General features: G+C 46.2%; 1 protein-coding gene across 3 annotated transcripts in view; it reads left to right on the forward strand.

Moving 5' to 3' along the window:
- The first annotated feature begins 305 nt into the window (after positions 1–305).
- VWC2 (von Willebrand factor C domain containing 2) overlaps positions 306–15,526 on the forward strand; it is a 125,712-nt gene continuing 110,491 nt past the window's right edge. For all 3 annotated transcript variants that reach the window (XR_009217290.1, XM_058534788.1, XM_058534789.1), the window contains exon 1: positions 306–1,101. Coding sequence is in view for 2 of the 3 variants with exons in the window: in XM_058534788.1 (XP_058390771.1) it covers positions 406–1,101 (696 nt within the window). In the remaining variant the exon portion in view is untranslated. The remainder of the gene's footprint in view (positions 1,102–15,526) is intronic.

Here is a 15,526-nt window from a genome sequence, read left to right on the forward strand (position 1 = left end):
CTTTGCAGGGGGCGCGGACCGCGGCTCTGCCACCCGCCTTTGACCATCTCCACCGCCAGTCACGACTCCATGAGAAACACTGCCGGCCGGTGTTTTTCTGAGACTTCACTTGCATGTACGTTTATACAGTTTGGGGTGTCTGAGGACCCTGACTGTGCACCGACGCTGGGCATGCTGCCCCCGCCCGCGTGGTCCAGCGCGTTAATCCAGAGCGCTTCGGGAGCCCAGGCGGCGCGGGGCCGGGTGGGGGCCGGGGCGCGCGCGGGCCGCGGGGCTCAGCTGTGCTGCTGTTCTCTCCGCAGGGACGGCGGCTCCCGGCTGGCGGCGGCGCGCCCCCGGGCTGTGAATGCGACTCGCCCCTCGGCCGCGCTCCCCGCCCGCCCGCCCGCCGGGACGTGGTAGGGGATGCCCAGCTCCACTGCGATGGCAGTTGGCGCGCTGTCCAGTTCCCTTCTGGTCACCTGCTGCCTGATGGTGGCTCTGTGCAGTCCGAGCATCCCGTTGGAGAAGCTGGCCCAGGCGCCGGAGCAGCCGGGTCAGGAGAAGCGCGAGCACGCGTCTCGGGACGGCCCGGGGCGGGTGAGCGAGCTCGGGCGCCCCGCGAGGGACGAGGGCGGCAGCGGCCGGGACTGGAAGAGCAAGGGCGGCCGCGGGCTCACCGGCCGGGAGGCGTGGAGCAAGCAGAAGCAGGCCTGGGCCGCCCAGGGCGCGGGCGCCAAGGCTGGGGACCTGCAGGTCCGGCCCCGTGGGGATACCCCGCAGGAGGAGCCCCCGGCCGCCGCTGCCCAAGACGCGACCGGCCCGGCCCTCGCGCCCACCCCCGAGCCGCCGGAGGAGTACGCGTACCCGGACTACCGCGGCAAGGGCTGCGTGGATGAGAGCGGCTTCGTGTACGCCATCGGAGAGAAGTTCGCGCCCGGCCCCTCGGCCTGCCCGTGCCTGTGCACCGAGGAGGGGCCGCTGTGCGCGCAGCCTGAGTGCCCGCGCCTGCACCCGCGCTGCATCCACGTCGACACGAGCCAGTGCTGCCCGCAGTGCAAGGAGAGGAAGAACTACTGCGAGTTCCGAGGCAAGACCTACCAGACTCTGGAGGAGTTTGTGGTAAGAGGCGAGCGCCCGCCGGGCGACTGGGCACCTCCCAGGAGGGGGTGAAACCGCGCTGTGCACTATGTGCCCCCACTTTGAAAAAGAGGGCCTCTCTCGTTAGAGGTGGACGGCGCTGTGCTCGCGTCCCCTTAACACGACCTCTTTTTTCAGTGCAGAGGTACTTTTAAAGCAATGTGGCCCATCCACATTAATTCCTTTGGGCTTCGCTATAAAAGGGTTTCATTAGAATGAAGCCCGCGGCACTGAGAGGACCGACCCCGAACACTTTTTGGCTGTATTTTTAACATTAACTTACTGCTTCTAATTTAGAAGTGTTGCCGCTGAAATGCTCAACCTGTCTTCAAACACAGGGTAATTTACGGTGCCATTTGGGATATATTCTTCAGCTAATAGCTAATTAAGGGAGACTATTCATATAAATAAGCCATTTCCCTAGATTATGTGTTGGAGTATCAAGCAAATGTTCTAAAAATTAAAAGAAAAAGAAAAACGCTTGCTCTTTGGATGCCAAAACATAGTGGACTGCAAAAACAAGAAGTCCAGTTTATGGTTAAAAATGGTTTTATTTTAGATGAGTACTAGTAATAATATTAATAGCACTGGCCTTCTTGTATGCCTACTGTGTGTCAGGCTCCAGTCTGCGTTTTTCACGAGTGTTAATTTAGTTAAACCTCATACCTGCAATAAAGTAGATTATCTATTACCCCAGTTTATGGAGAAGAGGAAATTGAGACAGAGTATTTAAATAACGTGTTGAAGGCAATGCAGCTAGTAAAAAGCAGACTCATGTGTCAAGCTAAGCAGTTCTACTCTACAGCGCATGCTTTTTCCCCTACACCCTACTGGAACCAAAGCCCAGCCCCACTGGGGCGCTGGCTTGGAGGGAGATGCTGCCCAGCACGCATGCGCTGGCCCCGGATTTACTACAAACGCCCTCCCTCTCCGCTGGCAGGCCTGGGAGAGACCTGCATGGCTGTTCCGCCATTCCAAGCCACAAACGTAGGCTCAACCTCTGGCTTGCCTGGGCTTGGCCCATTGACTTGGCATGCCAGAGATTTCCTGAGTGACAGAGGGCATCCTGGGACCTATAGCCCCCAAAGCTGAACCGGGCCGGCAAGAATACTGCTGGAATCCCCCAGAACACAGCCTCTGAGATCTGCACATTCAGATTGTGGCCCCCCATGTGACAGCATGTAATGAATTCCCAAGTGTTGTAGATATGTAAAGCCAGGAGGACAGATTTATCTCTATAGATAACGTGCGAAGTAGGAAAGAACTTTGGGATTTAGAGTCAGGAAATGTGAGTTTCCATTCTGTCTTTGCCACTAACTAGTCGCAAGAGGGGAACAAAACACATCTCCCCTCTGGGTTTCTCTTTTGTCATCTGTAAGATAAGGGGCCAGCTATTCCTAAGGCTCATCTGAGCTCTAACAGCCTGCCGCCAGGGTCTTGCTCCAGGCGTACCTGCTTAACACGGGCAGTTCTTTGCTTCAGCCCTTTGGAGAAACAAAGATAACTTTGATGACAATTTCATATGAACCAGGCCCTAGCCATACAACAGAAGTAAGTCAGGAGCCCTGCCCTCAAAATGCTTCCTGTCTACTGGGGAGCCAGGCAGATCCCTCTCCAGATGTTTTGAATGCAACATGCAAGTGCTGAGGCCAAGGTGGCAGTGGGTCCTGGTGGAGCCCAGAGGAGGGACCTTCCGTGTTGGCCTGGGACAGGGCTGTAGTTGTGGGCCCAACCAAACAATTCTCCCGAGTGGTTTAGATTCATCAGAAAATCTAAGTGTTATAAGATCAAACATGTTGTTAATAACATTTATTGCTTGCACTGTATATAATTCCATAGCCATTTCTTAGAAGTGTCCCATGAAGTAGGCTGAGGAATTATTAGCACTTTGATCTACAAAGTCGAAACACAGCATAGAGTGGCCGTTCGTCTGCCTGAGATCATAGGTAGAAGGAAGAACTCCATCTTCTGTTTACTAATACATAGCTAAGTGCTGGATGCCATGAAGCTGCCTGTGCGTATGGGGGAGGGAGAGCTCTTATTTGATTCTTGTCTTCAAAAACTGGTCGTCAATAGGTGGAAGGTGTTTCAATCTCTAGAGATGAGAGATGATAGCAACAAAAGGGAGATAGGAAACATGACAGTCTTGGGAAGAATTAAAATACCAATAAACCTATTTGTAGAGTATTAAGTGTATCTTTCATCTTCAAGTGACACTTCATTCATTCTTAACTTTCATCCAGTCATTACCAGCTGCTAGGATGTACACATGCATGAATGTTGCCAAGTTGCTACATTGGCTCCTATGCCTGCTCCTATATTATGTACCATTGTATATATGGTGTTTGTTCATTTCTGTTAGTATGAGGAAAATTTCTAGGTATTTCCCTAATTTAGTGTGGCTTTGTGCAAGTCATTTAGTGTCTGCGTTTTTGTTTCCTTCACTGTACAAAAGAGGATGCAGTATTTTGTTGGGGGCGTTGGAAGGATGAACATAGAAGGATATAGGGTATGCTGTGAGTCCCAGGGGTTTGTGGGTTGCAGTAATGGAGAATTGTGATGTTGAGTGCCAGGGCACAACAGTTGTTCACATGCCTGCTCTGGGTATTCTAGGCTTCAGAGAGAAATCATTTGTAGCCTGTAGTTTGCATAGCAGGAAGTCTATGGAAAATGGAAAAGGAAAGCATTTTCTGTCTGAAGTACTTGGCGTTTCTCTGAAGAGGATGTAATTCAGATGGAGGTTGTAGTACTATAGGGACATGCTTGGAGTGCTGTTTACCCTAGCAAGGAAGGAGGTGAAAGGGAGGCTGGCCTGGGCCTCTTTCCCTGGGAGGCACTCAGGCAATTAGACAGTCTGTCCTCTGCTTCCTGAGAGAGAGGAAATTACTGATGGAGGCTGGACGCTTATTGTGGGTGTCTGAGGTGAGAAGCAGCTAGAACTGCAGATCCTGCCTTGTGCCTGTGACATGCATTCGGCCCTGGCGAGAGCGTGGCTTCTCCCCGTCTTCCTACATTTCTCTCTCTTTGGGACGTTGTCTGCTTGCTGCCTTCTCTGCCTGGTTTTCTCTGTACTTCAAACCTGTCTTTCCTTTCTCTCCATGCTCTTTGCCCCATTACAACTCCCATTCCTTACAGCCTTCTTAATCTCAGCCAGATGTCAGCAGAAAAACTCACTGCCTCAGTGAAATACCATTAAGTTTCTAATAATAATTAGAGTAATATCTTCCTTTCTTCATGGATTTTGCCATTTAATTTGTATATCCAAATAAAAACATAGTTACTAGTAGCATTTTCTTCACTGCCTCTCAAACATACCAAGTGTCTTGTTCTTCAGCTTATACCAGGTGGTGTCCAACTTTGAATAAGGAAGGCTGTCTATTGGTTTATATTTTTTATAAATGAATGGTATTTTCATGTGCTCTCTGCTTCCTAGGGTGTATTTGTTTTCTAGGGCTGCCATAACAAAGTACCACAGACTGGGGGGCTTAAACAATAGAAATTTATTGTTACACAGCCCTGAAGGCTGGAAGTCTGAGATCAAGGTGTCGCAGGGCTGGTTTCTCCTGAGGCCTCTCTCCATGGCGTGTAGATGGCTTTCTTCTCCCTGTGTCCTCACATGGTCTTCTCTCTGTGCGTGTCTGTGTCTTAACCTCCTCTTCTTATAAGGATACTAGTCACATTGGATCAGGGCCCAACCTAGTGACCTCATTTTAACTTAATCACCTCTTTAAAGGTGTCTCCAAGTACAGTCACTTTCTGAGGTCTTGGGGATTAGGACTTCAACATTTGGGGGGAAGGGGGACACACAATCCAGCCCACGACATAGGGTGTCGATCAGAGTTGACCTCATAGACAGGGACCTAAGTAGATATAAGGAATTTGGTAGGCGGAGGGAGGCATCAGCAAGTATGACTAGAAGAAAGAATTTATAAACAAGGTACAGAATGATTGGTAATAAGCTAAATGCCTGATAAACATAATTAAGCAGCCCGCCTAGACCACTCTGAGTCTGCAACTATCCCATTCTGAGTACCACTTTAGGAATTATTGTACTACTTATGTCAATGGGTCCTTGTATCGTCCATAACTAACTGATGGCTATGAATGAGGGGCTCTATTGAGCAGTTTTAAATTCACCCCTGATGACTACCATACAGGCCAGCAGCAAATCGAATTCAAAATTCATTAATAAAAAACGGTTCCCTTTTGCGCAACAAAAGGAGCTATCCCCCTCATGGGAATCCTAATCCATGGGGGACTGTGAAGACAGAAATGGGGTCTGCGAGCTCGTTTCAGTGTTTTATAGAACCTAATGGAATTTATGTGACTTCCTGAGATAAGGCCATAAGGGATAACTAAAACTTCACATTTCTTTGCTTTTGGTTGGGATGATATCAGTTCAATGTGTCCACACTGGTTATCGTAGCTGATCAGGAGCTCTGATTGGCAATTGTGTGTCTTTGATGAAAAAGAGAACATGAATTATTAATGAGTGCTGCTCCCTAGACTGTCTTTCAAAGCCTGAGGACTGTTGTACTGGAGATAAACTGGAAGGGGTAGTTGCAGGTGAAATGATTTGGGACCACTGAGTTAAACCAAACCCTTTCCTACTGCTTCAGTATCTGACTAGTAATTAACCCTGTTGCAAAATCTCATTTCTAGAATTTTATTAATGAAAAGAAATCTTACATGAAATGTAAACTCAAAAGCTCCATCTAAATAGATTTCTATTGCAATTATGAGAAAGTGGCAGTAAAGAGAAAGACATGATTCTTCATATCTTTCAATTGAATGGTATTCATATTCTTTTGGCTGATGTTACTTAAAAACAAGATGTTTGATGTTACCATAAATAGTACTCTTATTTACCTTTGGAAAGTAAAATGAATCAAGCTGTGTAAAGTTTACGTTCTTTTCTGTAAGTCAGTTTAATGCATGTGCTGTTGCTGCCTCTGGGTTTGTTTTGGTTCTGAGTAAGATTTTGCAAATTCTGGACTTCTTAGTTTCTGCCTTTCTGTCAAAAGCCATTTAAACAGTAACAATTAAAAAAACAAAACAAAAACAAACAAACAAAAAAACCAGTGGTCCACCAGGTGAGTGGCGGCAATAAAATATTTTGCCACCAAAAAAAAAAAAAAAGTGAGTCCATATAGTTGCTCTGGACCTTGCAGATGTGTCCCTTACTCAGGTGGGGAAACACAACTTGAATGACTGCTTATTTACATGCTCCAGGCAATATTTGATTTGTAAATATGGGATAAACACATAAAAGTTTGGCCTTTTATAATGGGAAGAAGGGAACCAATATTTATCCAATGTCTCTATGTTTTATACTTTTTTTTGATAATTTACACAACAGACTAATGAGTCAGTGGTAAAGGAGAGAAAATTAAGTTTCAAAGCAGTGAAGTAACTTGATCAAAGTCATGGAGCTAGTAAATGGTGGAGCCAGGAGTTGTGTCCTAGTCTGTTGGACTCTGAAAATAGTGTGCTTCCAGCTTCTGCCTTCTTGCCTTCATGATCATGTGGTGTTGAAGTGGCATTGTACGTGTGGCAGAGAGAATTTCTGGTACATGAGGAAGGGAAAGCTTATACAGGCTTGGAGCACCTGGCCCACGTTTGTGTGCAGTAAATGCAGGATCAATTTGGTTAAGTGTTTTTTTGTGTGGATTTATGTTATATTTGACTCAAGCCATCTAGGACAAAATCAATGAATCTGTGTCCTTCAAAGTGTGAAATCTTGAGTTATAATGAGAACAGAAGCATTTAGTTCCAGGAGCTCCCTGAGGGTAAGGGGGAAGGATTCCAGTGGGCAGTGGACAGAACACTAGATCTCAGGCGTGGGCAGGACCTCAGAGATTATCAAGCCCATGGGTGGCAGACTGGTGGCCTGAGAGCCAGATCCAGCCCAAGGAGGTGGTCTGTTTCGCTGACAGCATACAAGACATTTGTTTGACTAGTGCAGATATTTAACGAAGGAGAGGTTCGTGTAAATACCCAGATTGCCAATTTGTTGTGAAAACGGGATGATTCCCAGGTGGCAGCCATCTGCCAGAGCTGAGCGGGGCTGCCTCTTGAGAAGGGCATTTGCTCTTCAGCTGACCACGTCCCCACTCGGCAGGATTTACCTGTGGTCCGGTGGCCACGTGGCTTTGTAATGCCTCTCTGTTCACAGGTGGAGAAATTTCACCTCAGGAAACTGGTGCCCTATTCAAAACAGCCAGCTGGTGTCAGAGGAGGCTTAGGAGCCCAGATCCCACGCTATCAAGTCTTGCCCCTTCTGTATGAGTGGAGAGTCAGCTTCTAGGAGCCGCTCTGTAGGGGGCACAGGTGGAAGCCACTTATCTAGACTCTTTTGTTATTGATGGTTTGTTTTTAAATAACAGAGGAATCCTGGGGCAGATTTCTAGGGAAAAGACAAGAGTTTGTCTCAAAGAGAACAACTGTGAGTTTGAGTAAAGGACATGGTTTTCCACCCAAGTCTACTTACCTTGTAGCCATCCTTCATGGTGGGGTTCTGACCACGTAGCTGGAAATCCTTCTTGCTGCTCATCTGTTCCAAGGCTGAGATCTTGCCAGCTGGATTTCACTTCTCATTCTATTTCTGTCGGGCACTGGGGTGCGGCCAGGACATAGAGTGCTTTTTGAATCTGCAGAAAAGGATGATGTCAGGCATCTGCCTGTGGCCCTGTGAGTTCTCTCGGAAGCCCAAGGCCCATGGAAAACCATAGGGATGGAAAATTAAGATGCCATGTGGTTGTGCACATTTCTAGTTATGGCATAAATGATTCTGCTTTAAACATGATGAGACCACCCCTTGCCTGGCAAGATGGAAAACTGATAGCTTGAAAACCCACTGTTTACAAAACTCCTGAAACCCCAGATATCATATAAAACACATCTTCTTAAAAGCACAGCTGAAATGACAAAAAGTAAGGGAAATTAACCCCTGGAGGTGGAAGTTGGAATCCGGAGAGGAAAGTCAGCCTTGCAGTGGCGGCTGAGAGCATCTACTGATGCCTTTCTGCTCATGCCAGAATGAGGCACGTGACAAGTCAGGGCCCCAAGTAGAGAGAATCACATCAGCACCATACAGCCAGACTCCCCAAAAGAGTCTGTCCTGCAAAGGACAGTGCAGACAAACTCCCCTAAATGGGCCTCCACACTGTGCAGAGCTGAAAGGTTTTCTCTGAATAGCTGCTGACTCTAGTACATGCACCCTTATGGGCAGGAGCGCATACTCATGCTTCCCTGAGTGGTCCGAAAAGTCCAAGTGGAATATTACTGTTTAAAGGGGGCCCAGGGTGGCGGTGCCTATGGGCTCTGACAGAAGCAAATGCATTCAGGAGGAATGCACCCCCCACTGAGGCCACAAAGAATTCCTACAAATAGCATTCCAAGGAATGTGAGAATAAAAATTAAGCACAAGAAGAAAGAGCATCGTAAGAAAGACTCAGCTGAGACCAAAGCATTGGAATCAGACCTAGATGTTGGGATATAAATGAGAATATTTAATATACATAAAGAAATAAATTCTGGAATACAATGTGTGGGTAAACAACACAAATGTACCCAAAATACTAGTTAGCTTTGAAAAAGAGTCAGATAGAACTTGTATAAATGAATGATATAATAATTGGAATTAATATTCAATGAGAGGGTTTAACAGTAGATTAGATACAAATTATGAGATAATTTAGTGAACCAACAGATAGATCTGAAGAACTTACCCAGAATGAAACACAGACACACAGATTACAACATAGGAAGGAGATGTTTTGATACATGGAGGACAGAGAGAGAAGATCTAATGTACATCACGTTAGAATTCTGAAAGAGATAGTAGAGAATATGGGGGACGTGAAGAGATAGTGTCTGAGACTTTCTAGTTGAAAGATCCTTATTTTCTGATTCAGAAATCCCAATTAATCTAAAGAAGGATAAATAAAAATATATCCACACCTAGCCATATCATAGTGAGACTGCAGAACACCAAAGGCAGGAGAAAGATTTTAAGAGCAACCAGAGAGAAAAGACTTTACCTACAAAATAACAGTAATTAGGCTGACTGCTGATGTCTTGTCAACAGTAGAAAACTTGAAATGGTAGAACATCTTTCAAGAACAAAGAGAAAATAACTGTTAATCTGATTTATGTTTCCAGAAAAACTGTCTTTCAGGAATGAGCCCAAACAAAGTTATTTTCAAACAAAAATACAAAATGTACCACAACAAAACCTTTACTAAAAGAACTTCAAAGTGGAGTCTAAAAGATGGAATTCAGGAAGAAGGACCATGATCCTAGAAGCAGTCATAGAGTCAAGGAGGAATGGAAGGAAACCTATTGTTCACCAAACTATAGACCAGTGGTTCTTATCTGGGGGCATGTTGCCCCCATAGGGGACATTTGGCAGTATGTAGAGATAGTTTTGGTTGTCATAACTGGGGGTGGAGTGGAGGGATGTTACTGACGTCCAGTGCGTAGAGGTCAGACATGCTGCTGAAATCCTACAAGGTACAGAACAGCCCCGACAACCAATGTCAGGGGTGCTGGGGTTGAGAGCCCGGCTGTAGACTAACTAAGCGGCTCTCCAGGGTGTAATGCTAACTGGAGGTGGAGCTCGAGTTTCTGTGCCTTGCAGGGGTTGGTGTGTCTTGCGCTGAATTTTCAGTTGAGAACTTTATCCTTAAACAAACAGGAAATGCCATCCAATATAACTTTTAAATGTTCTTGGGAAAAAGTTGTTCCTGGGAGCCAGCTCATCTTTAGGCCAAATGATGAAATAGGTGAACATTTTCAAAGGCCCCTCCTGCTGTCCAGGGCTTCCGATCACTACACCACCAAGCTCCAACGGCCATGGATGGTTGTTCCTGCCCTTCCTGTGATAAAATTCAGACCATTTCAGAATGTTCTGCCCTTCCTGCGTGGCCCTCCATTCCCTGTGCTCACTAGACAGCTCAGAAATAAACAGTAACGTCAGCTCTACCAAACAGATTGGCCCGTCTGTGTTATTTTCCTCACAGGTTGACATGCTGTGCTAATTCATATTTCCTTTGTCCAGTTTTAAAAACAATTTCCTTTTTATATTTTACTTTCAACTTCCATGTGCTTTTTGAAAAAATATCTCAGTATTTTTGTTTTAGGAGGCTTGAAAAAAAATACAAAATTAGCTTCCAGTAAGCCACTACTTGTATTTATTAATTTCTGTTAGGGGTCAGGAGCTATAGCTCCACTCCTCATCACGTTCCTGCATGGTTGACAGTTATGTTCTGGGGACACAGGGCCCTTAGCCAGGGACAGCCTGTCATGGTGGCATCTTCATCCCTCCCCACAGTGCAGGGGGTCCAGGTGGCCAGGGTGCCCGCAGTCCCTTCTCACGTGGAGCAAGGCTGCCTGAGCACCTTTGCTTTGACCCACTGGTAGTTTCGCCATGTCACACATGCAGAAATGTCAGGGATGGGCAGGTTGGAAAAGAAGGAATTCTGATAAGACTGCTGCCTTTCCCTGGAGGGTGAGACGGCCTGAGGGATCAACTGTGCTCTGATGTGGGCCTCTCAGCTCAGGTCACCTCCTGCTGATAGTGAAGTTCACCTCTGGCTCCCCATTGCCCTCCAAGAAGCCAAGGAAATGAGCTTGTCTTGCTCCTGGGTGACAGCAAGGGGTGACTGACAATTTAACGGTCAGCTCTCAGGGACCACGCCGCCCATGTGTCTGAGCGCAGAGATGGATCCCTTTCTTGTGAGTGAGCCCTGCAGTGTCTTCTCCACTGGAGCTTAAAGCTCCATGGAAGGGACTTCCTTAACTGGAGAAACCGCTGGCAGCATCCTACTGTAATTTCAGAATGCTTTGGAAGAGGCTCAGCTTCAACGAGAGGTGCAAGGACAAAGGTGTGAGCCGTCAGTGCCTGCGGATCTGAGCTCCGCTGGGGCCCAGCATTTTCCAGGTAATTGGCAGCTGATGCACGCTGAAGGGAGCTTTAACAAGAGGTCAGACTCTGGCCTCAGATGGCGTCCAGACAGGAGTCCACATGGCCACTTTATAGTTGGGGAGTGTGAGCCCTGTTCCTGCAGCCTAGCCAGCTTTGGGCAAAGGAAACTGACACACCGCTTTGGTCATCTTATTACTCTCTGCTGAAGATGAGCCTTATTACTGCCATCTCTAATGAAGAATGCCAAAAGGGAGCAGTGTGGCTTTGTTTTCTTCCAGTGTGTGTGTGTATGCATGATGAAGAGGTATGCATATTTGTTTCAATGCATTAAGGTTTTTCCATGTTTGTCACAGTCCCCACTATTCCCTAAGTTCACCACCTTGTTTTTTTTATTTGACAGTGTTGACGCAAATAATCCATAACCAATCTATAAATCAAAATTAGGGTGAGTTTATTATGAGCCAACTTTTGAGGACCATATAGCCCAGGAGAGTCCTTTCACATAGAAATGGAGCACTCCAAAGAAGTGGGGTGTACAAAGTGTTTATATATCATCAAAGAGCATGTATCACATATGATTGCAATATCCCTTTTACAATAGCCACGACATTGACCTGTTGGCATGGCAATTGATGGACACAATGGGTATCAGGTCTGCTGTCTCCATGGGCATGGCTGTTGTCTCGAGTTGGGTGGTCACAGGATGAGTGCAGCAATCCAATCCTAGCCCAGGGAGAAATGCTTATCCTTAAGGAAATGCCAAGGTGGGGGAAGTTGCATTTATATCTTAAGGGCATTGCTCTTGTCTTTGGGACATGTTAATTGCTTAAAGCAGATATATAATGAATGAACAGAGGCTACAGGCCTCTTCTGGAGAAAAAAACAATGTCAGGCTGAATTAGTTTTACACCAAATGGCTTCCTCATATGCTCCAATATATCCTATTGCTTGCCATTTATTTATCAACAGGTCCCTGAAAGAATTTAAATTTGTGATCCCTGAGAGAACCAATTGTCATGTCACACCCTCACACCCACTTTTTAAAAGCCTAGTTTTTGGAAGACATTTGATTTCAGCCATTTGTATATTAAGTGAAAACTAAGCTCTTTGTTTCTTTCTCCCCAGGATAACATATCTTTAATCCTTTAATTAATCTTCTTGTTTTTTTAAGAAGAGGAATTTGGCTTTAACAAAAATTTTCAGAGGGCCTTCTTTCCCCCTAGTCTGCCCCAGGTAGGTGGTCTTGCCTGGTGGGCATCACATCCTTTCTACTAAGGGTTTAATTTAGGAATCTGTGAATGAGCAAAGTATCTATTAAAGTAATTCCAGCAAAATCTCAATGTCACCTAGGCTCCCAAGGTGGGAGGAGAGGCCCCTCCTTATTTTGGGCCAAGGGACCACGGTGGAGCCCTGAGTCTGTCTGCCCGTGGCCCTGTGGTCACACAGTTCTTCGCCGGCTCATCCTGTCTCTGTGTGCTGTTCTGTTTGCAGCAGGCCAGGGTGTGGAGGTCTGGGGCCAGCTCACCATGGGCAGCCATCTGCCTCCACTGCAGAAATGGCAGTGAGGGTGGTGTCTTAGTCAGCTTGGGCTGCTATAACAAAATGCTAGAGACTGGGTGACTTAAAAACCAGAAATTTATTATCTCACAGTTCTGGAGGCTAGAATTCTGAGATCAAGGTGCCAGCATTGTTGAGTTCTACTGACAGTCCTCTTCCTGGCTTTCAGATGGCCACCTTCTTATGTTCTCACATGGTGGAGAGAAAGCAGAGAGTGGTCTCCAATCTCTTCTTCTTCTTGTAAGGGCACTAATCTCATCATGAAGGCCCTACTTTCATGACCTCATCTGACCCTAATCACCTCCCAAAGGCCCCACCTCCAAATACCATCACATTAGGGATTATGGCTTCAACAGATAAATTTTGGGGAGACACAGACATTCAGTCTGTAACAGGGGGCCAGCAAACATTTTGCTGCATCCATTCTGACTGTGTAATCTGTCAGGTTGGTGCACTCCCAGAACGTTCACCAGATCTGAATCTTTAGCCCAGAACAAGCAGTCTTCCTCATTCTCCTTTTAGCTATTCAGCTGTTTGCTACCAAGTGAAATATGCCGTGTAAACACTGCCAGCATTTTTTCCACTCATAAGAAAGTTCCTGCATGATCTACGTGAACCTGAGGGAATTATTCACAGGAGAGTTTGAAAGACATTATTAGACAGAGGATCTTGTCTCAAGCTAAACTATAAAGAAGGAAAAGCTGTTCTTTGATGCCTGAGAAGAAAGCTGGGTTGCCTTGGGTTGTCAGACTGTTGTACTGCTAATCTGTTGTGTGTAGGTGGAGTGTTTTCTTCTTCAAACTTAAAGCTGACAGCTTCTTCTTCTTAATTAAGTCCCTTTGTGTGCAAATCCTTTCTCTGACAGAGAGTAGAAAGACAAAGAGAACAAAAGAAAATCTTTTCTAAAGGGCTCAGGAAGCAGAGGCTTTCTGTTGTTCCTCAGCCAGCAGCTTGTGTTGGAGGCTGGAAGGTGGCTGTGGATCCAGTTCATTTCACTTTGGAGCTGCTCTCTCCCGTGGAAGAGGATGGAGGGACACGTAGCGTCTGGAGTTTTCCGTACTGGCCCTGACTGAAGACGAAGGCTGGTGGGGCAGGTGCCTCCGATTGTCGTGCAGGGCCCTGCTGCTTTTCAGTTGGGAGGCAGAGCTTTGCAATGCCTTGGGCTAGTTTGTTAAGACAGTTCCAGGTAAGGAATCTGAAGTAGGGTTGGGGAAAGATTTATTTCAAGGTGACTGTTAGAAAAAAAGCCACGACCTGCATAGCATCTTCCAAGCTTCTTGCAGGTAGTCAGGAGATGCTGTTTAAAGTAGACAGGGCAGCCCGGGACATGTTCATGAAGATTGTGTGTGAGTGGCTGCTGCCCTGACTTGCTGTGTAGGTTCGTGGCAATTCACCAGACGTGTTGGATGCGTTTTCACTCCCTGAAAAAGCAGAGTTGAAAGGCATCACTCATGTGTCCAGCCCCCAACTAACACAGCTCCAGGTTGTCAGAAGCTAATAAGACCTGGGGGTTTAAAGAGAGAAGTTTGTGATTTCCCTCTACGTGCATCATGCTAACAAGTGTGACACTGGACACTTTTGGAAAGACAGACTCAGCACCTGGAAAGGACACTTTCACCATCTGGTGACAAAACTGTGACAGTGACTTTGGGAGGCTGCTTGTCATCCAGGACCAAGCAAAGACTGCTTTTAGTGAAAGGCATGTTCAGTTTGTGCCTCTGGCAACTTGTTTCTTAATTGGAGGTCATCAGAATAATTACGTAATATGGTCAAAGTGTGTATCAAAATGTGTAAACAAAACTCAGATGTGCAAACACTGAGATGTTCTTTAGTTTTAGAACGATTCTTTTAGTTCTATAACTCCTGCATCTGCTAATGGTTGAAAATATTTGTTCTTACAATTTAAAGTTTCTAAATCTCTTTAGGATATCTCAGTCTTTTGAGGTCTTTGGAATCTGCTTACTTTTGGGTTATTACTCAGCATTTCAGGATTTCTCCTCCTTTGAAGATCTCTCCCACCTTCTTTTATTCTTCCCACGATGGCCTCCCTATGGTGCTGGGAAGAACTCACGTAGGCTCATGGCGTTGGGAAGGCCACCTTGTCCCCAAGACATCTGCTTCTTGCCTTGTCTCCCAGGGGAGAGCTGGGCCTCCATGTCAAGATGCAACAGGTCCCATGTGGCCTTGGGACATTGTGCTGGCTCCCAGAGCTGTGACTGTGGATTTCTTTGTAGCATCTGGTGTTGGGGCCTCTGCTCTCTACAGCTGCCCTGTCCTCACCCTCTGAGCACCACTGGTCCTTGAGCTGCGAGGGCCCAGGGATCTCCACTTGATTCTCTGCCCTGAGAGGGAACTGTGGTACCTGTGAGGCCGCTGTTGTCTCGATGGCTGTCCCTTCTCCACCTGCCCTAGTCCTCCCTACCTTTCTTAACCATATTTCAGTTTGATCTCTTCTGTATCATTGCAACTAAAAGCAACAACTTTGCCTTTAAAATTATAAATATGCACACAGCTCAATTAGCATCTGCCATTTTCTGCCATTCTTTCAGTTTCTCTTTCATACATTTATGTCTCAACTCCTTGGCCAGACTGAGCACTGAGGTCAGTGACTTGAGTATTTCTTTGTACCTCTCCTTGAGAATACAGGATTCTGTAAGGTGGTAAGCCTATGGGATTGGTCAGTAGAGGATGGAGGGGTTGATGATGGGACCTGGAAGGCTGTTCTTGGCATCGTTGTCCCAGGACCTACATGTGTATAATCCCCAATCTGTAAGATGCATGTGTCCATATCTTATGTCTTCCATATTTGGATGTGTAAAGAAGTTTATCGATTGGGGAAGTAAGAGAGTATGAATCCTCAACTACTCAATATAAATTTTAGCTATTTAAAGAAAACATTGACAGACAGAGTAGAACAGTGAG

Source organism: Diceros bicornis, chromosome 41 (assembly GCF_020826845.1).
Source record: "Diceros bicornis minor isolate mBicDic1 chromosome 41, mDicBic1.mat.cur, whole genome shotgun sequence".
Taxonomy (NCBI): domain Eukaryota; kingdom Metazoa; phylum Chordata; class Mammalia; order Perissodactyla; family Rhinocerotidae; genus Diceros; species Diceros bicornis.